At 40.6% G+C, this 24,003-nt stretch overlaps 1 protein-coding gene across 1 annotated transcript in view; it reads right to left on the bottom strand.

The window, feature by feature from the left end:
- TANC2 (tetratricopeptide repeat, ankyrin repeat and coiled-coil containing 2) overlaps positions 1-24,003 on the bottom strand; it is a 251,137-nt gene that overhangs the window by 56,824 nt on the left and 170,310 nt on the right. Inside the window, exons 10-14 of the mRNA XM_081110818.1 lie at positions 23,341-23,622; positions 17,141-17,274; positions 10,635-10,866; positions 6,026-6,192; positions 1,451-2,058 (exon numbers count right to left, since the gene is read on the bottom strand). Coding sequence (XP_080966944.1) covers positions 1,451-2,058; positions 6,026-6,192; positions 10,635-10,866; positions 17,141-17,274; positions 23,341-23,622 — 1,423 coding nt within the window. The remainder of the gene's footprint in view (positions 1-1,450; positions 2,059-6,025; positions 6,193-10,634; positions 10,867-17,140; positions 17,275-23,340; positions 23,623-24,003) is intronic.

Below are 24,003 nucleotides of genomic sequence, written 5' to 3'. Positions count from 1 at the left end.
TTTCTAATGAATCAGCCTGAAGTGGGCTGAGCAGCATGCCCACAAGCAGTTGTCTCTAATAAGGCCGGGTGACGAACATGCCAAGAGAGTAATAAAACCTCAGTCAAATTTGGCCGATCTTTTTGAGCCAGAATAAACTCTGCATTTGCCACCTATGTTGTTGGTGTCTTTTTTGTTTCCAGGAAGTCAGGAGTAGACCTGCTTTTGAAAACACCAACTTAATTAAAGGAATAATTCTTTGAAAAAAGGTAATGTGGAGAAGTAGAAAGAACACCCTCCTAGGAAGATAGAGATCTAGTTCTACCCAAGAGAATGGGAAACAGTTTCATATTTAGTCTGGTTTGTTGAGCTGAGGAAGATTTTTAAGTCAGGGTCAAGTCCATCAGGAAAGAGTGCTGGGGTGAATCAGTGCTGTCTGCCATGGCTGAAAGACAGGGGAGTGGTGGTACATACCATGTATTTGCCACCCCTCTTCTGGTCCCTCCTCCTTTCTCCCACCTATTAACTTGATGTTGGACAAGTGATTCAGAATTTTTAAGGCCTTTTATAGTGAAACTAGAGTTTTAATAAATTCGTGCATGGGGGCGGGGGGGGGGCGGGGGAGGGAGGGGCTGTGTCCCTCAGCCCGGCCTGCACCCTCTCTCAATCCAGAACCCCTCGGGGGATCCAGGACCTCTGGCTCCTAACCGCTCGCCTGCCTGATTGCCTGATTACCCCTAACCCCTCTGCCTGCCTGCCTGATTGCCCCTAACCACTCGCCTGCCTGCCTCATCGCCCCTAACAGCCTCTGCCTCGGCCCCTGCTGCTGCAGCTTCGTCTGGAAGGTTGTTTGACTGTCCGGTCAATTAGCATATTATGCTTTTATTATTATAGATGGGAATAATGGCACCTTATTTATCTAAAGGTAAAGTGGCTACCAACCGATCTCTTAAGTTGGTCACCAGTCTTTTTCAGCTATGAGATTTAAGATTCAATTTTCCAGTGTAAATTTTAGTACTGGCTGGGCTTTAATGAGATTAGTCATTGGTGACTTTTAACAATGGTATGGCTTTTAAAAGGGCAATTGCAATTTTAAAGTGATTCTGCTCTAAGTCAAAGAGATGGATACTATATCAATTCTTTCTTCATATCTGAAGAACACTGAAGAAGTCTGTTAAATGGCAAAATTAATTATAGCCTGGGATCACCAGTAAGAACCCAGAACATTATTTAGGAAAAATACAGGAATGTACAGGAGCATTCTGCATATCTATGCAGATTCTGAATCTCAAGGAAATAACAATGTGAGAAAATAGTTAATCTCACTATAGCCTTGTCTTGAGAAGAAACAGAGTTATTTCCTGTATGTGAAATGTTCAATGGAGAACACTTCTCATTGCTTTCAATGCCCATGCTCCCTGCAGTAAAACAAAATAGGTTCAGAATTGCTTATTACAGATCTATGGCTTACCTGGGATCACAGAGAAATTTGGTTTTCTCTCCTTCTTCTCTCCAGATAAGCCATTCTCGAAAAGAAGGATGTACAAACATACGAGTCATGTCTCTGCGCTTGATTAGAAACATGGAGAGGTTCTCCATTCTCTGCTGAAAGTCCTCCCATTCCAGCGTGCCTTCAATGCTACCAGCATTGATGGCCTGGAAGATATGTTCATCCGTCAGTGGGTGGAGAGAGGCCACTGCCACATTCAGGAGAGGCATCACCCGGTCAAAGGAAGACTGGGTTGGGAACTTCATATTGCACTGGAGCAAATAAACCTCCGAGAGCGAAACAGGAACTACTTTGTAGCTAGAGCTCTTTAACACCAGATAGCCTTTCTCTATGAGGTCAAATGTGAGTTTCAGGTATAAATAGGACCCTTGACTGAGGGTCTTGAGATGAGAACTGAGTTTGCCAAATGTAGTATTGTCCATTTTGCCATTAAGTGAAATGTTATTCTGGATTTCTGAGCTGCTGTGTATCCGGTGCAGGATGTAAGCCTGAAGGTCCTGGTCTATGGCTTCATTCTCTTCTAGTCGATCCAAAAAAATCCTATGGAAAGGCAGCAGCTTGGTAATTTCCTAAAACAGATGGAGAGAGATAGACAGAAAGACCTTCAGTTTCCCCTAATTCTTATGATAAACTATGGGGTTAAAAAATTATTTTGAACTTCTGAGTGGCTAAAGAAAACATAATCAAGTAGTAGTATGCATAGATTAAAACAAATTAGTTGCACAGGAGGAACATTCTTCCTAATATTGAGACTTAAGATAATTTTATGGTTCTTCATAAAGGATACTTTAGGAGTGATTTAATGGTCAATATTCTAAATAACACTTTAAAATAGACAGAAAATGGAGTACCATATAACTTTTTTTTCTCTGTGTAAACTATGGCATAATGTCAAAGTAAGAAATGCACAAGGACTCAAAGAACGCCATATAAAAATGTGGCTTTCCAACCTTCCAAATAAAATGATGCATTTTAATACAGATCTTTTGAAGACACCTTAGCCCAAAGGAATATTTCTAATAGTAGAAAGTGTGGTGCCTTGGTGATTAGCTTGGACATTATATTGGGGAGGTGATAGGGCTTTGTGGTGACTCATATTCTGGATTTCATCTTTTGTCATCTGCTTACAGACTTTGCTCCTGTAAGTAACCACTCTCTTTCCTGCCATCAATGTCTTCTCTACTATTGGATCACAGAGACCCCATAATTCCTCCCCTCAGCTATATCTCAGTTCCCATTTTTTTAAAAAAATATATTTTTATTGATTTTTTACAGAGAGGAAGGGAGAGGAATAGAGAGTTAGAAGCATTAATGCGAGAGAAACATCGATCAGCTGCCTCCTGCACACCCCCCACTGGGAATGTGCCCACAACCAAGGTACATGCCCTTGACCAGAATCGAACCTGGGACCCTTCAGTCCGCAGGCCGACGCTCTATCCACTGAGCCAAACTGGTTAGGGCTCAGTTCGCATTTTTTAGTAAAATTTCACAAAGAAGTTTTCTCTATGTACTGTATCTAGTTCTTCCTTTTCCATTCTCTCCTCTGTTTGTTGCAATAAGGTTTCCACACCATCACCTGACTGAAATGGTTAAGGTTATCAGTAATCGTCACCTTGCCAAATCCAATAATCAAGCTGCAGTTTTCATCTTCCTCAATCTCTCGGCAGCAGTATTTGACACAGGGGATCACACCTTTCTCCTTGAGTCACTTCTGCAGCTTGCTACCCTATAGCATGTTCCCTTAACTTTCCTCTTAGCACACTGGCAACTCCTACCCAGGACTTTTTGCTGGTTCCTTCTTCATTTCTCAGTCCTCCCGGGCTCAGGTCTCCATTCTTTTATCCAGCCACTCACTCCCTAAGACAGTTAATTTGGTTCCATAGTTCTAAATTATCATCTCTATGCAGATAATGCCTAACTTTGTATTTCCAGCTTAGTCATCTCCCTTGAGCTCTCCTCTTTTATTTCTGTCTACTAAACACTTACAATTAGATGTTTCATACACAAACCTAAAGTGACTAAATCAGAACTGCTGAATTTTGCCCCCTCCACAAAACCTTCCCATGTCAATAAATGGTATTATCACAAACCCTACAACCAAACTGTAGGAGGTATCTATGATCTTTCTCCTTTCCAGCATTTACCCAGTTGCTCACCAAAACCCCATGATTCATGCCTGAATCTTCTATCTTGCTCACATCCACATTTAACCCATAAAATCATTTTAATTCTTCAAAATGTTGTACAAATATGACTTTACAGGGTCTCCATCATCATCACTTTAATCTAAGCCACCATCATCTTTCACCCGTATTTCTACTTCCATTCTTGATCCCCTACATTCTATTATCTACACAGCCAGCAGCCAAAGAAATCTTTTAAAAAGGTAAATCAGATCTCATCACTCTACAAGGCTCCTTGAAGAGGCCTTTCCTATCTGTCCTATCTAAAATAATGATCACCCCCATTTATCCCTTTATTCTATTTTGTCTTTGTAGCACTAATACTACCTATAATTTTAATATACGTATATATAATTTTTTACTTGTTTATTGTTTGTCTTCAATAGAACATATGCTTTATGAGGGCAGGGAAATTGTCTGTCTTGTTCATTGTTGTATCCTTAGCTCTTAGCAAATGCCTGACAAACTCCTGAAGAACTTAAGAAATGTAGAAATAATGAATGATCAATACAAGGGTTCATTGTTTAACACCTATAAATTATTTCACTCTCAGAGCTGAATGAAAATAATTTTTTAAAATTCTTGGTTGAAGTGAATGAAGTATCTGGGAAGTCTATAACGACACTGAAATTTGGACTTTGTAGACTAATATGCATAATACTTTTCCTGTTCTTTGGCATAGCTGAAAGATGAAAGTTATACTTAAAAAGTCTTTTAAGATTACACATTGCATTATATAAAAATATAAATGAGGATAACACTTCCTAAGCATAGATTTAATAAAATTAATCAGAGATGAGTGTCCCTAGAAGTTTCTTTTATTCATCCTTCATCTTTAACAACGAAGCTACTGACCGATAATGGTAGATTATATAATTTTTATTTGTAAAGAGCATTTAAGTTGATTCATTCACAGCCTTTAATTCAAATTACTTAGAGATTAATAACAAACATCTACAAGGTGGTAGCCAGGATTAGAAGTATACTTTTTGAAAGAGGGCAGTAAAGCTAATTGGTTAATATACAGGGATGATACTAAGTGCCTGGGAGGGGAGGAAGGAGGGAAGCAAGACCACTTTCTGTACATTAGCAATTGTTATGAGGGGGTTGCATCAAAATACAGTAAATCCTCACTTAACTTCATCAATAGGTTCTATAGCTTTAAGTGAAACAACATATAACGAAACCAATTTTATCATATGCTAATTGATACAAAAAAGAGTTAAGTTCATATGGCATCTCATCAGTGTTATAGCGAAACAACACTGAACAAAATGTTATTGGAGGATCTGCGATAGGTGTATAATATATAAGATTTTAGTGTTCATTAAAATATTTTAATGTTTGCCCTAACCGGGTTGGCTCAGTGGAGAGAGCATCGGCCTGCAGACTGAAGGGTCCCAGGTTCGATTCCGGGTCAAGGGCATGTACCTTGGTTGCGGGCACATCCCCAGTAGCGGGTGTGCAGGAGGCAGCTGATCGATGTTTCTCTCTCGTTGATGTTTCTAACTCTCTATCACTCTCCCTTCCTTTCTGTAAAAAATCAATAAAATATATTAAAAAATATTTTAATGTTTGTAAAAAAGACAGCTTGTTAGGGGAAAAATGTTGAGAAATCCTGTTGCAAACAAGTGTAAACAAGTAAAGAATGAGAGATACCAACTCAGCTACAATGAGAATGGCAGAGAAGGTGGGGTCATTTATCCTTTGACCATATGTTTTTACAGGCTCAGTTCCACATTCCTAGTCCTTCGTCCGCGCCATTAAGGGATCAGTGAATGAGCAGGGAAGGTAATTAAAAATAAACCTTATCTCGTAGTTGTAGTAAATTTAACCTCAAACCTTAATATTGCCAAAAGTTCTTAGAGGAAGGCACATAGAAGTCCACCATCATGCTATAGAAAATCTGTTCAAGTAGAAGCAGAGGGAGGAACTAGAAAATCTGACTCTAGATTGTACCAACTTTAGCATGGCATTAAATGATAAAAAATATAAAACGAAAGTCAAGCAGTAAATTAGAGTGTTAGGAACTCTATTTGTATTGCTGTTTGTCCTCAGGACAATGTCTAGAAAAATGGACACTTTCTTTTCATGTTATTTTGAAGGATACTTTATCAAAACTTACCCAGAGCAATAGGAATGAGAATCGGAGCTAAGAGAGTCATATACAGAGGATGTGCTCTCGAAATTGCATGTCTTACTCTCAGAAAAGGCTCGTAGGGAACTACCCTTGCTAGGGCTCAAGGAAATGGTAGAGGCTCAGTAAAGCTCACACTAAAGGAAAAGGACCTAGAACTTTTCAGTTTAAGCACTCTCTAAGGGAAACAATTTATGTTCCAAAGCAAACACATACCTGTAAACTGGTCCTAACTGTTACAATTAGTTTGAGCCAGGAAGGAAATTTTCCAATCATTTTACTCAGAAATGATACAATTGTATCCCCATAATCCGGTTTGTGAAATTCTGCTTCATTTAATCCATCAATTAAGATGATGAAATCTTCATCTGGAATTTTTCTCTCTGAGGTAGAAAGAAACAAATTACTTAATAATTACCAAGTGGATAAGTGAGTTCTTTATGGGTCTTTGATTAGATATCTGGTTGGGGCAAAAAATACTAAAAAAAGGTCTTTCATTTGTTTACTGAGTGCTCAGAGTACATAATTTATTATAAAGACAGAATAATTCATGTAGTGAATTCATTTTGTTTTCATCAGGTATAAAAGCTTTTGTCACATATATATTAAATATATGTATCATCATCATTTCCCCCATGTTATCAGATATGAGACAGGCTGAGCATTACATTTATGACAATCTGCACATGGTAATTCATGTTCCTTTGGGAATTAAAAAAAGGAGGTTTAATACAAAGCAGTATAAAGGACTACATGTGAATGTGTAGTGAGAAGGAAGGGATGGGGGAACAGAGAAAAGGAATCCCAACCAATAGACAGATTTTAACTAGGCAGGTTGGATCACACACTCCTATAGAACTAGCAGCCTCCTAGACTATCCCTAAAATAGCTTCAGTGGGATTAGACCCTTCCGTGATCTTCCCAGGGGATAAGTCACATGAAGTATGCCATGCTTGTGTTCAGTTCCCTTCTGAACTCTATTCTATCTTAAATTGACAAAATCAGTTTATCCTTAGGGCTAGGCTGTATAAGAAGGTTTGGTAAAATTTCAGGCTTCTACTCTCATTAAATGCTTATTGATTTACTACACTGAACAATTAAAAAATTCCCAGGTTGAATCAACATTTTAGTACAAATGTTAGCCTTTAAAAGAGTCAAGACCAAATGAAAGTCTACATATTTTAGTTTCACATTTGAAAAGATGTACATTTTTCTGCATGATTAATAAGACTTTATATTTTTCCCCTAAAGTACAAGCTTTATATAAAGGAATTTAATTTCAATATCTTAAGTACTAAAAGTCAGTTTTCAAATTATGAAAAGTTTTTACTATTACTTTCATCTGGTGACATTTTAGGACGAGAAATGAACTAGGATCCTACTTCTTACCATTAACAATGAATATTAATGAGACAGCATTCTATATGATGTAGTACTAAGAAAGCACCTTATTCCTTTGGGGAGTCCATAGCATTAAGGAAGAGTGGAGTTGCTTGGCACTAATTGGGATTTACCTGCAAAACTGGAGGCTTTTATGTTCTTGACTTTGAGGACATTGGCTCTCTTAAGTGTAATTGTGTCTTTAATTTCCATAGAGGAATTTTCTAGGTGCATTCTGCTGGGCAGATATAATAGACCTATCCCTTGTTACTGAGCACCATCACCTGATCCCACCCAGTGGTGCACTGGAGCCATCCTGACTGGTTCAGGAGAATACACTGTAATATTTTCTCAAGAACTGGCACCCTAAAATAGGCACGGTGGGAGTATTTATTTACACAATGGAAACTGGCAATTGCTACAAGCCCTCCTCCTGCAGCTGGTTGTTAAAAATTTACCAGCAACACCACTGTCTCCACCGCTTCAATTACACTTCCTTTAACTTCACCAGGTTCCCTCACAAGAAAGCCATGATTTTCAAGTGGAGAAAAAGGTCTGATGATAATGCACTTGCAGAGATTTTCTTTGGGAAAAACATTTCAAACACATTCTCGAGCATTAAAGATCAAGCACTTGCGTTAAACTATGATGTAGATGTTTTAATGAACAAAACAATTCAATGCCTAATAAAATTAAATTTTATTCATCCCATGAGTAAACAATGTATCATTTCTTAAAAAAAAGAAGTGCCTTACTTAAGATAATTATATTATTCTAAATCTTGACTTTTTTTTTGAGATTCTCTTCTTTTGAAGGAGTTACTTAGAAGTCACCTAAGAATACAGGTGCTATTAGGTGTCAAAATATTTCCCCTGTTAAGAAATAAGGATGGCATGTTTATCTAAAAATATATTATTTAGGATTCAGATAAACAAAGGCAAAGAATTTCCCAACGATACTAATATTGCAAAAACACTGAGAACTATTCCTAAATTTCCTTTTTTCTTTGCTAAATGATGAAGTTTTTCAATTATCAACTTAAAAGGTAAAACTTTGAGGATCTTTAGACTGTCTTTCAAATGCAACTAGCTTTATAAGAATATTCCTACATGTTCATTTTCAAACCTTTGTAGGTTATAAAAAACAAACTCTAACTTAGTAGCTTTTAAAAGACTTTACAAATGAAAAATTTAAAAATTACTACTTATATATTTAAATGTAAGAACATTTAAAGTACAACTACTATCCACTATCACCATTATTTCATAGAATAAAACAATATTTTAACATTAAAGAAGTAAAAGAGACATAATCTATCTAAACTTTATATATATGCATATGCAAAACTACATCTATATTTATAGGTGTTTCTTTTCTTTTTTAAAAATATATTTTTATTGATTTTAAAGAGGAAGGGAGAGGGAGAGAGAGAGAGATAAGAGATAAAAATATCAATGATAAGCCCTAGCTGGTTTGGCTCAGTGGATACAGCGTCAGCCTGTGGACTGAAGGGTCCCAGGTTTGGTTCTGGTCAAGGGGACATGCCTGGGTTGCAGGCTCAATCTCCAGCGGGGGACGTGCAGGAGGCAGCCAATCAGTGATACTCTCTCATCACTGATGTTTCTGTTTCTCTCTCTCTCTCTCTCTCTCTCTCTCTCTCTCTCTCTCTCTCTCTCCCTTCCTCTCTGAAATTAATAAAAATATATTAAAAAAATAAATATCAATGATAAGAGAGAATCATTGATCAGCTGCCTCCTGTATGCTCCCTACTGGGGATTGAGCCCACAACCCGGGCATGTGCCCTGACCAGGAACCGAACTGTGACCTCCTGCTTCATAGGTTGATGCTCAACCACTGAGCCACCCCCAGCCGGACTCTTTTCTTTTTTAAAAAAAAAATGGAATCTATGGGGGGTGACATTAGTCTACAAAACCATACAGGTTTCAAGTAGGCTGTTTCTATTTTCTTATTTTGCCATGGACTAATGAAAACCTCAAATGGACGAGTTCTTAGGAACCAGTGTTCTAGCTGACAAGGCTTTGTTTTTTGTTTTTTGTTTTTTTTTTTAGCCGACAAGTCTTTGGAAAGGTTTCCTAAACACTTTAATCCTTGTTTTTAATCCCTTGTAAATATATATATTCGCCAGGGATTCCTCACTGCCCTCACATGTATACTTAACAAATACTTGAACTTTCTTCCTTACTAGTCCCACTGTAAGACTCTACTTAGGTACCTGAGAGAAATAAGAATTATAGAAACAGTATGAGATGAGATGGTAGCAAGTACCAAAGTCAGAAGTGAATCCCCGTGCATGATATTTCATTGTTGGTATATTGTACAGAACTTATCAAAAGTGAAAAGGCGGCTCATATTAGACAACATTTTTGTTCAGACAATCTGCATATTACATGTGAATTACCTTCCTTTTAGTTGTGATAACATATTAGTATGATCTTTCACTTCATATTGATGACTGAGAAACTTCAATGTACAAAAAATAATTAAATATATTTGTGGAGAAATTTCAAGATTTAAACAAGCCTAGGGTCTGGTAAAGCTAATAGGTATAGAGATATTCAGAGATCATCAGAGTGGAGAAGAGAAATTTTGATAGTTGAGTAAATAGCACGAAGGCTGAAATAGCTGAAGATGGTAGCCAGGAGAATGGAAATTATAATCACTTGTTCTTTCTTATGAGTATCTCCAAAACTCTCAAGAAAGGTAAATAATTCTCCCAGGAATAAACAGGATTGCTGAGGAATCTCATGCTTTCTCAAATCTTTTTCTTTGGCTTCCAGAATTGACAAACATTGTTAAGGGGATGGGGTGGGGATAGGGCAGAGATGGGTAAAGGGGGAGACGTTGCACTTACGCCATAGTCAACATTAGAAATGCCCAGGAAAAGAGGAGGAGGGCAGAGGCATGAGAGGGAGGATTCCATTTCACCCCTTCCCCGACTTAAAAAAATATCTTTATGCCTTTTAGTGGTCAATTAAGTTATTTTTAGTATATATATATAGAGTTGTGCAACCATGGATACCATTTCCTTTTACCTGAACTGTAGAGTAATAAAAAGCATCAAGCATAAAGATTGGAGGTTTCTAATAGTGGAAACTCCACAACACTGAGTTGGAGCCATGATTTTACTGATTTATTTGAACTTCACAGAAAGGACTGGAAGTTCTACTATCTTTACTACAAGAAAGATACATTATATTTGGAAATGATAGTGAGAATATTTATAAGGAAAGGAGGAAGTGGCACTTCCTATAGGAATTTTTATTTTTCAAGTAAAATCTTTTATCTGTTAACTGTATTCCATGGGACATCAGCTATGGAACATTTAATTTGGCAATGTGATAAAAAAATCATTTCTGTAACATGCTGCAGGTAAACTCGGGCTCCAAAGCCTCCACCTTTCACCTTCTTTGCATCTCATCTGTACCTTTGTGGAGATTCTCCAGGGGCTCCAGGACACCCCTCCGGAAAGAGGCCATGGGGTCCTGAACACAGGACCGAAGGCTCAGCATGCTCTGTAGGTGAGGCTCCCGAAGAAGCTGCTCCCGATAGGCCGCCAGCTGAGGGGAGCGGCAGAGCAGGGCAGCAACATTGTGGACAAATTCTGGCACCAGGCAGGTGTAGGCATTATCTGCTTGGCAATAATGATAGGCAACTACCTACAAAAGAAAGATGAGAATGCAGACAGGTTTACCAGTAGCAAGAGCAACAGCCACGATTATCTTCCCTAACATGGTTTTTTGTTTCCCTATCCCTCAACTTTTTCGTAAAAATAAAAGCTGCTGACTCAGCCTGGCTAGTGTGGCTCAGTGGTTGAGCATCAAGCTATGAACCAGGGCGATCCCCAGTGTGGGGCGTGCAGGAGGCAGCCGATCAATGATTCTCTCTCATCATTGATGTTTTTATCCCTCTCTTCCTCTACCTTTCTCTCTGAAATCAATAAAAATATATTAAAAAAGAAAAAGCAAAAAAACAACAAAAACCCCAAAGCTACTAACTCAGAAACTGCTTGATTTATCTAAGATCAGAAATTTGATAACATACTTTTACTGTATACCAGTGGTTCTCAATCTTCTGGCCCTTTAAATACAGTTCCTCATGTTGTGACCCAACCATAAAATTATTTTCGTTGCTACTTCATAACTAATGTTGCTACTGTTATTGTAATGTAAATATCTCATATTCAGGATGGTCTTAGGCAACCCCTGTGAAAGGGTCGTTTGACCGCCAAAGGGGTTGCGACCCACAGGTTGAGAACTGCTGCTGTATACATATATCATAATTATATATCAATTAATTTTTATAAATACAAATGAGTTTTCCCTCTGGATTATAAGAAATAGGAAGCAAGCCTGAGAATAAATATTTACATTAATCTCTCTAATATTTATTCAGCATAGCGCAGTATAGGAGTCTGATTTTATAACAAAGTATTAGGAATAAGATATTCAGAGAAAAACCATATGTCAGTCTCACCAAACACATCTGTTTATGTCATCACATTTTAAATTATAGTTATGCTATAAACAGCCTTATAAAAATAAAATAATTCAGTTTTAAGAATTATTATTACATATTTTCTGAGCACCTCAAGACAAGAAAATCAAAATTAGATAACAGGCCTGGCTGGTGCTCAGTGGTTGAATGTCGGCCCATGAACCAGGAGGTCATGGTTTGATTCCACGTTGAGGCACATGCCCGGGTTGTGGGCTCAACCCCCAGTAAGGGGTGTGCAGGAGGCAGCCAATTCATGGTTTTTTTCTCATGTATGTTTCCAACTCTATATCCCTCTCCTTCCCCCCCGCCCCACTCTCTCTCTCTCTCTCTCTCTCTCTATATATATATATATATTTATAGTATATATATAAAAAGGAAAAAGAAAAAAAATTAGGTAACAGGAAGAAGGAAAGGGGTGAGATTTTTTTTGTTAGATGCAGGTCTTAAATTCAAAGAACTTAGAAAATGTATGAGTCTTCATGGAGGGACCTGGAGAGTATTATGCTAAGTGAAATAAGCCAGTCAGAGACAGACAAGTATCGCATGATCTCACTCATATGTGAAATCTAAGGAACAAAATAGATTCAGAGACAAAAAAGTACGGAACAGACTGTCAAATCTCAGAGGGAAGGCAGGGAGTGTGGGGAAGAGGGGGAAGAAAGAGATCATCCAAAGAACTTGAATACATCTCTATATATAAAAGCCCAGTGACTGATCGGCAAAATGTCCAGAATGACTGGTTGACCAGTCGCTATGACGTGCACTGACCACCAGGGGGCAGACGCTAAATGCAGGAGCTTCCCCCTGGTGGCCAGTGTGCTCCCACAGCAGACTGATACCCGCAGGCCATGCCCCCCACCAGCGCACGAATCCATGCACCAGGCCTCTAGTATATGCATAACCCATGGACAAAGACAATAGGGTAGTGAAGGCCTGGGGAGGGGGGAGGTAGAAAGGGTCAATGGGAGAAAAAAGGGGACATATGTAATATTTTCAACAATAAAGATTAAAAAAAGAAAATGTATGAGTCTTAATATCACCCAGGGTGTGGGCTGGCTGGCTGGAACCTGGAGTTTTAAGCTCTGAATTTCTGCTTGAATTTGCAGAGCTCTTTGTCTCAAGGTCAAGTGCAGAGGGTGGTTTTAATCTAGACCATTCTGATGGTTCAGTAGTACCCACAAAGTGATAAGATTGTGTAGATAACATGAAATTGGCAGGGGGGATTCAGTCTGAATATATGGAAGGCACCTGGCATGGTGTTCAGCACACAGTATGCATAGTTGTCTCCATCATCATTGCCTTCCTCCTTCTCTTCCTCTCCATCATCATTATGGTCATCATCAAGGTTCTATATAGTCTCTTTTTCAGCCACTGGCTTTGTGCCCACAGGCATTTGAAATCTGCCCCAAGAGCACTCATAGATGTACTATGGTGATTCCAGCTCTTCAATCATCTCTCAGGAACAGAATTACCCATTAAAGTGTTCTGCTTTGAACGGATTCCTAATCTGTAGGTATGGTCATCCCAATTCCTTAACAAATGCTGGAAATGTCACTTTAATACCTGAAATCCCTCTCATTAAGCATTTAAAGTTTGAACAATACAGAAACTGTTACTAGACATATAAAGCTGAAGACAGGAATTGCTTGTGAGTGAAGCAATGATATGGAATTGGAAATGAGAAATTGTACTAAAAAAATCTCCACTCTTTTCTTCAGGTAGACTGCTCATTGCTTAAGTAAGGAAACCAAAAAGAAAATTAGGCAGCAATTAATTTGTCCCCTCAATGAAGTGAATGACAGTGATTATGTCCACATGGATACAAATCTCCACTTTATAAAAAGCAAACATCAAACCTCTGAATCAATATGAACTTTCACCATATTTTACTTCAATTGATTCCACAGCTCAAAAAGCAAAACACAGCTGAGCAAATCAGCTGTTAACTTACCCTTTACCTAAAGTAATGAGATAAGTTTGAAGATAAAAATTCTGAAATTTAGGGAGAGGGTTCTTTTGCTGCTCTCATTAAAAACCATCTGTACTCTTAGGCTGAATGAGGTTTTATCTAACAAAGGTTAAATAACATTGCTAATGGTGTCCCTTCTACAGCTACTTCTCTTTTAATTTTAAATATTTCTTTGGCATTTCAAATATAAAATCTTGATTCCTTTGCAGAATTCAGGAAGAAAATCATTCAACATCTTCATAAAATCTTCACTGTGGTCCAAAATAGGTTTATTAGACATTTCAAAATAGTTACATAGTATGTATATGCACATACAATTCTGTCAAAAACATTTTGTACTTCCTACAAATTATCTATTGACATTATCTACAACTTTCCTTACATATAGAAATAGGAAATAAATCTGGGAATGAACTTTTTTTCTTCAGTCTGTCATTGTATCAGTGTTCAGTGATGGATGTTAGATCACTTCCTACAGCTTTGAGGAAGTCATCAGGGACACCCATACTCAGTCACTATTATTCCAACTTCCTGGAAATGGTTCAGAATGAGTCCACACTCAATAAATCAGGCAGGTAAAACCTCTCTTCTTGGTGAATTCTTGTTTCTTACAATTACTTGTTGAAATTTCATTTTCAGTTATGTCTTTTGTATATTATCAATTTTTCCATCTCAAGTTTTTATGTTAAATCCCTAAACTTGTAGAGTTGGTATACAGTATTTTATTAGTTATTAAAACAATTCTATCCAAAATATATAGGATCTGACCAAAATCGTATTAATTTTTTAAAGACAGTAAGTGAATTTTAAATTACTTCTGTGAGGTTTGTAGGTCATATAGACAAAAGAAAAGATTGGAGGTCAGTATAGCCTTGGGTATAAAAGGCTTTTGACTTAATACTGTACATAAGAAATTATAAAACTAAGCAGAATCCTCATTAAAGGCCCTAATCAAATGACTGAGTGGCAGCAAATTTTTCAGGCTTGTTTAAAAGTCGAGAGTTGGAGACACATGAAGATGCCAAGCTGCTGGCTTAGGGAGGAAGGGAACATGAGCCAAGGAATTCAGGGGGCCTCTAGAAAAAGCTTCTCACTGTCTTGAGAAAGAATTGTAAATAAAGAAGGGTAGAGGAGAACCAAGATGGCGGCATAGGTTAACGCCGGAGTTTGCTGCTTTGAACAACTACTTCAAAAGTGAAACTAAAAGACGGAACGGACATCACCCAGAACCACAGGAACGCTGGCTGAGTAAAAGTCCTACAACTAGGAGGAAAGAGAAACGCATACCGACACTCAGAGGAGGCCCAGTGCTGAAGTCAAATACTGAGGTGCGGAGTGCATGCAGAGCGGGCTGGTGGCTGAGGGCGCGGTTGGCGTTTTCAATCGGAAGGGAGTCATAGACTCTGAGCTACAGATCCGGGCGAGTCTTTAGGGACCCAGACTCAAACGGGAGAAGCGGGACTGTCCGGCTTCAGTTGGAGCGAGTGCAGCTTTCTCTCCGAGGTTTGCAGCCATTGCTGGGACTCAGAGAGGCAGAGCCCCTGGGGACAGGGCTGAGAGACGCCATAACTGCTCTCTCCCACACACCCTGTTGATCCCGTGCGACCCACCCGCCCCGCCCAAGCCCTGCACAGAGGCATTTGCCGGATAGCCTCAGGCAAACGCCAGATTAGCACCTCCCTAGAGGACAGAAGTTCTCTCACTGCAGACACAGCTGATTCTCACAGCCACTTGGCCTGGAGGTCAAATCCCCCCTAGTATTAGCTACAACAATCAAGGCTTAACTACAAGACTGCGCACAAAGACCACTAGGGGATGCACCAAGAAAGCATAACAAAATGCGGAGACAAAGAAACAGGACAAAATTGTCAATGGAAGATACAGAGTCCAGAGCCACACTTTTAAGGTCTCTTAAGAACTGTCTAGAAGCCGCCGATAAACTTAATGAGATCCTCGAGAAATCTAATGAGACCCTCGATGTTGTGATAAAGAACCAACTAGAAATTAAGCATACACCGACTGAAATAAAGAATACTATACAGACTCCCAACAGCAGACCAGAGGAGTGCAAGAATCAAGTCAATGATTTGAAATACAAAGAAGCAAAAAACACCCAATCGGAAAAGCAAAATGAAAAAAGAATCCGAAAATACAAAGATAGTGTAAGGAGCCTCTGGACAGCTTCAAGCGTACCAACATCAGAATTATAGGGGTGCCAGAAGATGAGAGAGACCAAGATATTGAAAACCTATTTGAAGAAATAATGACTGAAAACTTCCCCCACCTGGTGAAAGAAATAGACTTACAGGTCCAAGAAGCGCAGAGAACCCCAAACAAAAGGAACCCAAAGAGGACCACACCAAGACACATCATAATTAAAATGCCAACAGAAAAAGACAAAGAGAGAATCTTAAAAGCAGCAAGAGAAAGAAACTCAGTTACCTACAAGGGAATACCCATACGACTGTCAGCTGATTTCTCAACAGAAACTTTGCAGGCCAGAAGGGAGTGGCAAGAAATATTCAAAGTGATGAATACCAAGAACCTACAACCAAGATTACTTTATCCAGCAAAGCTATCATTCAGAATTGAAGGTCAGATAAAGAGCTTCACAGATAAGGAAAAGCTAAAGGAGTTCATCACCACCAAACCAGGATTATATGAAATGCTGAAAGGTATCCTTTAAGAAGAGGAAGAGGAAGAAAAAGGTAAAGATACAAATTATGAACAACAAATATGCATCTATCAACAAGTGAATCTAAGAATCAAGTGAATAAATAATCTGATGAACAGAATGAACTGGTGATTATAATAGAATCAGGGACATAGAAAGGGAATGGACTGACTATTCTTGGGGGGGAAAGGGGTGTGGGAGATGAGGGAAGAGACTGGACAAAAATCGTGCACCTATGGATGAGGACAGTGGGTGGGGAGTGAGGGTGGAGGGTGGGGCGGGAACTGGGAGGAGGGGAGTTATGGGGGGGGGGGGAAAGAGGAACAAATGTAATAATCTGAACAATAAAGATTTAATTAAAAAAATAAAAATAAAAATAAAAGTCAAAGGCCTTCACTCTCCAAAGATCATTTCCTACTTCAAATGAATAATCTGTGATGGAATTAAGCTAATCTCAAAGAAAAAGCACCTTTGAATATCTGGAATTAGGATATAAAAATTTAATTTACACAATAACTGGCATTTGTATCAGTTCAATTCTGAAGTTGATCATATAACTTCTTTGAGTCTCAATTTCCTTACCTACCCATTCCTTTCCAACTCTAAAGTTCTGGTTCTGTAATAATAAAATATTTTTTCTAGGAACAGCAAAGAAAAATACACTTTTCTCCATGTTCTCATGGTATACCTGTACATATTTCTGTTCACTTTGCCTAGGGTTTCCCTACCTTACTTAGCCCCCTTGATGTTAAAAGGGAACTAGCATGCCCACAAACTGGGAATCCTATTGTACCTGTGAGGCTAGTCTCCGCATAGCCTCCTCCTGCCGCCTGCGCATTTCTGGAGTTCCTGGGCAGCTTCCACTGGTAATGGATGAGTGGGCTGAAGGTGGTTGTGTGAGTGGCAGCTCTCTGTTGGCATCCACATCTGGATTAAAAAGATGAGATGTTTGCATCAGACAATCATAAAACTCTGAACTAAATAAAGACTGGTTAAATTTCATTTGTTGTATGATCCAGCAATTCTATTCCTATGTATATACCCAAGAGAAAGAAAAACAGAGGTCCATGCAAAAACTTATACACATATACTCATAACAGCTAAAAAGTGGAAACCACCTAAATGTCCACCAACTGATGAATGGTTAAAATGTGGTATATCCATACAATGGACTATTTCTTGACAATAAAAACAAATGAGATACCGATCTATGCTACAATATGGATAGCCCTTGAAAATATTACACAGAAGAAGCCAGTTACAAAAGGCTATATGTTGTATAATTCTATTTATATGAAATGCCCAGAAAACAGAGTCTATAGGGACAAAAAGTAAATTAGTGGTTACCGGGGGAGTGAAGGTAGGGAGTTAAGGGGAGACTGGAGATTGACTACTAAAGGGCATAGGATTTCTTTCGGGCTGGGGGGGAGGGGATGAAAATGTTCTAATATCCTATCTAATAAAAGAGAAACATGGTAATTAGCCGTACGTCCGCTACCCTTCCCATTGGCTAATCAGGGCGATATGCAAATTAACTGCCAGCCAAGATGGCGGCCGGCAGCCAGGCAGCTTGAAGTGAACATGAGGCTTGCTTGCTTTAGTGACGGAGGACTCCAACATTCCCTGCCTGCCTTGCCGGCCTCTGAGCTTGCAGTTTGAAACATTGTTACAAATATAGAAGCTAAACTAAACCCCAGAAACCTGCTTTCAGCCAGCCAGGATCTCAGAGCTGGAGTTGAAACAGTGTTTCGATTATAGAACCCAAACAAACCAGATACCTGCTTTCAGCAGCCGAGGCCTAAGAGCTGGAGCCAAACCTCAGAGTTAAAGCTGGCCCAGAATTAAAAAAAAAAAAAAAAAAAAAAAAAAAGGAGTGGTTGGGAGCTTCAGTCACCCGCCAGCCTGCAAACAGCCCTCAGCCCCTCACCCAGACTGGCCAGGCACCCCAGTGGGGACCCCCACCCTGATCCAGGACACCCTTCAGGGCAAACCAGCTGGCCCCCACCAGTGCACCAGGCCTCTATCCTATATAGTAAAAGGGTAATATGCCTCCCAGCACCAGAATCAGTGGAGCCGCGAGGCCTCCCGGCACCGGGATCAGCATCACAGGGGGCAGCGCCCAAACCCCCTGATCACCCTGCGGCTCTGTGTGTGACAGGGGGCGGGGCCACAACCTTCCTATCGGCCCTGCTCTGTTCCTGACAGGGGAAGGCGCCCCAACCCCCTGATCAGCCCTGCTCTGTGTCTGATAGGGGGGAGCTCCCCAACCCCCTGATCGCCCTGCGGCTCTGTGTGTGACAGGGTGCGGTGCCCCAACCCCTTGATTGGCCCTGCTCTGTGTGTGACGGGGTAGAGCCATAACCTCCCCATTGGCCCTGCCCTGAGTGTGAGAGTGGCGGCACCCCAACCCCCTGATCGGACCTGCTCTGTGGGTGATAGAGGGCGACGCCCCAACCGCCCCCCACGGGCCCTGCTCTGTGTGTGACGGGGTAGAGCCATAACCTCCCCATCAGCCCTGCTCTGAGTGTGTCAGGGTGCAGCGCCCCAACCCCCTGATCCGCCCTGCTCTGTGTGTGACAGGGGTGATGCCCCAACTCCCCATCAGCCCTACTCTGTGAGTGACAAGGGGGAGCTCCTCAACCCCCTGATCGGCCCTGCTCTGTGCGTGACAGGGGGGAGCTCCCCAAACCCCTGATCGGCCCTGCTCTGTGCGTGACAGGGGGGAGCTCCCCAACACCCTGATGGACCCTGCTCTGTGCATGACAGTGTACAGAGCCCCAACCCCCTGATGGGCCCTGCTCTGTGTGTGACAGGGTACGGAGCCCCCCCCCCCCCAACCCCCTGATGGACCCTGCTCTGTGCCTGACAGGGTACGGAGCCCCAACCCCCTGATCGACCCTGCTCTGTGCGTGACAGGGTATGGAGCCCCAACCCCCCGATGGGCCCTGCTCTGTGAGTGACAGGGGACGGTGCCCCAACCCCCCAATAGGCCCTACCCTGAGCGTGACTGAGGGTGGCATCACAACCTCCTGATCGCCCTGCTCTGTGCATGACAGGGGGTGGCGCCCCAACTCCCCAATCAGCCCTGCTCTGAGCCCGACCAGGGGCTGCACCTAGGGATTGGGCCTGCCCTCTGCCACCCAGGAGCAGGCCTAAGCCAGCAGGGCATTATCTCCCGAGGGGTCCCAGACTGCGAAAGGGCACAGGCTGGGCTGAGAGACCCCCTCCCCGCCGAGTGCACAAATTTTTGTGCACCGGGCCTCTAGTGTGTATGTATGTGTGTGTGTGTATATATATATATATATCTCAAAGTAGGTGACAATAAAAACAAATGAGATATGATCTATGCTACAATATAGATAACCCTTGAAAATATCACACTTACTCAGAGAAGCCAGTTACAAAAGACCGTATGTTGTATAATTCTATTTATATGAAATGCGCAGAATGAGAAGATATTAATTGATGGTCAAAAGGTAAAGGAGGAGGAGTAAGGGAAGACAGTCCTCATTCAACTCCTTACCAGTGCAACTAACTGAGCTACTTTCCCTTCAACTGGTAGAGTAAATTCCCTGGTCACTAGACAGAGTTCTGAGCAATTGTAGGAGGGTAGCTGTGCGAGATGACAGTGAAAAAATGCTTGAAGAAAAGTGTCAGCTGAAGTCAAGCTCAGTGACTGTCACTGTATCATTTCTGCTGTTCATTCCCTCTCCTCACCACACTCCCATTTTTCTGGTATTTGATTTTGTGGGTACTTACTGTATGAATACCTTCTGTTTTCTAGTTATTTTCCTTTTAAATATGCCTTATTTTTTGTCTGTGTGTCTTTCCTTTCGGTTGGTATTCAGAGAGTAGTAGAAATTAAAGTTAACATGAAGCCAGTGTGCACAGCAGACTGGCAAAACAGACTTCTGAAATGAGCAGAGTAGGGAGGGTAGTGGTTACTTACTGAACAGCTGTTTGGGGGACTTGGCAGCTGTTGGCAAATGTCAAATCCAAATAACTAACACTGTGACTTTTAGTGATAGGAAAATATAGACTTGTATTAGAGCTTCCCTAACTACTGTATCGAGGATACTTGTAGTTAATACAATAATGCTGACTTACACAACAGGTCTATTTTCACAAAATGTTTTTGCACTTTGTGTGTGTGTTGGAGGGGTGGGATGATGATGGTGGGGGGGGGGTGGTTGATGGGGGAGTCAGGTTTGGGAAGGGGTGTAGGTGGAAAGCAGGATGACAGGCTAGTGCCTGCCTTGACAGCTTTTCTGTACCTTCCCAGGGAAATGACAAGGAGGGGGCGGGCTGGGGGCTGAGTGTCTGTGGGGGAAGGCAGAGCCAGTACTGCAGACTAGACTGCTCAGTCTTCTACAGCAGTGCTGCTCAGTGCGGAGGAGGCAGGGCCAGAAGAAAATGACAGATGATGCAGAGATGGGAGGTTGGATGTGGGGGCTCCAATAATTTTCCACTTGTTCTCATTACTACAACTACATCACTGGTATCACTTACTGAGGGTTAGGTGAGCCGGTGGGATTTCAAATAAACTTATCTAAGCTTAATGTAAATTAAACTGTAAAAAATTAAGCCAACTCTCTATATAGACATCATTCTTATTCTGCTACTGCCAGCAACATTTCAGTGCCAGCTTATACAGTAACAGATTAATGCTGAAAAACAGCGTGCACTTTATCAGTCACCTATTCTTGACTCTTCTTAAGGACTAGTGGTTTGGTTAAGATGGTTGAGGTAGAATGTAGCTTGGACATCAAATATTACAACAAAAATTATTTTTTTAAAGGCAACTGCTGGCTCTGGATAACTCTGATAAACACATAACCACATATTTTATCCTCCTTGACAGCTTTTCAAGGTTTGAAAGTTAACTATCAGGCCAAATCTATAGTTTCAACATATGGACATTTATCTTATGAATGAGAGGGTGGTTATTTTTAGAGTTTCTCTGGAGATAAAGGCAATGGATGTTGAGAATAACTTAATGAACCACTCTGAAAGAATCTCTACTTTCGGGTGCACAGGGGCTGTTTTTTTATTAACTCTTGCTCTCTCAGACATGGGGGTTGTGGACTCCCAGATACCTTTGCTTTCTGAGAAAGCAGCTCTTCTTGCCTTTGGCATTTATCCTGTCATGCATGATTCTACCATTCTGTTATCTGAAACAGTGATAGAGGAGTCAGAGAGACGATTAGCTATCTGCTTTTCTGCCTGACACACTCAAATAGTTAACCTCTTGGCTTACTCAGATAAGAGGTAGTTTGGTGTGATACTTAAGCACACAAAGGAAAATACTGGAATAGGTGTGAAAAATTACTTTTAACCATGAATATATTCTTAGAATCAGAGAATTTTAGCAAAGGAACAAATCTTAAAGATCACCTAGTCCCACTTTCTCATTTACAAATGAGAAAACTGAGGTTTAATGAATTAAAGTAAAATTCTCAAGGTTATAAAATATAGTCAATTTGAGTGTTGGGACTCAAACTCTGCGCTCTTGATTCCCACATGACCTATGCCAATCGACCTCAGAAAGTTTCATGTAGAAACTAAGCATGACATTACTCTTAAGAAAATATTCTTTCATATAAATTCTTATCATACCCTGGTAAAAGGACTCTTGATTCAAACAGTTTTCTTTCTAGGTACTAGTTGTTCTTCTACATGTTAGATATCCATAAATTTACCTATGGCAATCTGCCTACTTAATGACACGAGAGTGCTAATTAATTTCAACAGGAAGCCAAGATGTTTGGAGGGCGTTCAGTGAATTCCTGTTGAGTTTCAGCACTGTGCTAGACTCTGTAACGACTATAATCTCAGACAAACCATTTCTAGTGATTGCTGTTTTGAAAATTTGTGGTGAACTAGACGGAGCTACATTAGCAGACCAATAGTTTCTTTCCATTTTTTCTCTCTTATAATTAACAGAAACCAGGCAGACTATACATACAGTGCGTATAGGAAGAATATTTCCTTTTATCTCCTTTACTGAAGTGAGTGAATTCACCAAAAAGGAGAGCAAAATGGGTAAGAGAATGGCCTCTGAAACCAGACTGCTTAGTGTTAAATTCTAGTTTCACCATTTATTGGCTATGAAACCTGGGAGGTTTGTTTAGCCTCTCTGAGCCTCAAATCACTTATATATGAAATGAAGACAACAGGACCAATCTCACTGAGTTGATAGGATTGGATGAATTAAAACTTACTAAGCTGTCGAGCAGTACCTGGCATTAGTGACCATATGAGTATTCTAAAAATAAGTAAACAAGATCTCGGTGGTGATCATCCCAAGCTGTGCTATGCCTGGGGTGAAAGAAGTATGGATATATATGAGATCTTAGCATCTTCTCACTAGGAAGCAGGAGAAACCCTTCAAGGGCACAATGACGTTCAAGCCCAGGCAGTGCAATACTGATATCAATAGCAAGGAAATGAAGGCCATGAACAGATTGTGCTGGCATGTAACAAGGAGACCTGGGCACAGGCTGAGCAAACCTGACAGTGATGGATGCAAACAGCTCTTACAGGCAATTGCTGTAGTCATTCTCCAAAGGACAGACTAGCCAGTAGGGAAGAGTCATACATTTTCTGAAAGTTTTTTTCCCTCCCCAGTCACACTGAGGTGACTGTTGGCTATGTGGGTTAAATGTAAGCAGAGTATTATATTCTTTCCCTCAACTCTGAATTAATGGTCCTCACATACAAATCAGGATTTTCAGATCTATAATAATAAAAGCATAATATGCTAATTAGACTGGACATCCTTCTGGACAAAGCCAGGGCTGCAAGGTGAGCCCACGTCCCGGATGCCAGAGGGAAGCTGGTGCCGGCAGCCAGGGGAAGGAAGGCCTACTCTTGTATGAAATTTCATGCATTGGGCCTCTAGTCAGAAAATAAAAGGATATGAGACAATATAAATATGTTAGAAAAAAATTTCAAAGCAATGAAGCAGAGAGTTCTTTAAAAAGTAATACTTACGCTTGGGGGAGGCATGTGGGCTGTCTGAGGCAATCTGTCTCATCCGTGTTCCATGGCAGCTGAGGGCCACAAGTCTGGAGATGATGGCGGTTTTGCCGAACCCAATGTTTCCCACAATCACTACTCCTTGGTTCACGTTGGCATTTGAACTTTGAAGTTGAGCATCTATTTCATGGAAAACCCAGTCCCGGCCAACAAACACTGACTCTGTAGTGATGCTGGGCACTTCAAAGAGCAGAGGCTTCAGGGAGATATCTGGAGGTCTATAAGGTGCAAAGCGAACTAGAAGAAACAATAAGAAAACAGAACTTAGGCCAAACCATCAGCACTGAGGGAAATAAAGACAAAAAACATCAACTTAGAGTTACAGTATGATGGTATTCTGGCTTATTCAGAAAATAATAAAACTCTGATTTTGGTTCTATGCAGATAAGCAATGACAGGTGAGCTAGAGCCATTTGATACTCTAGTTGGCAGAACACAAACACTGTCTAAAAAGTAATGATTTATGGGACAGTCAGAAAGACAGGGTAATATTAAAAACTATTAAACAATGGGGATGGCCTGGGCATAGCAATCAGGATAGATGCACAAGTAGTAAAGAAGTAGGGTCCTGAAGGCCTCCTTGTATACCTGGGGATAACCCTGTAATTGTCGGATTGT

The sequence above is a fragment of the Myotis nattereri genome (genome assembly GCF_964212035.1).
Source record: "Myotis nattereri genome assembly, chromosome: 16".
Lineage (NCBI taxonomy): Eukaryota > Metazoa > Chordata > Mammalia > Chiroptera > Vespertilionidae > Myotis > Myotis nattereri.
Note: the sequence above shows the minus strand (reverse complement) of the source record. Positions and strands in the feature narration are given on the sequence as shown.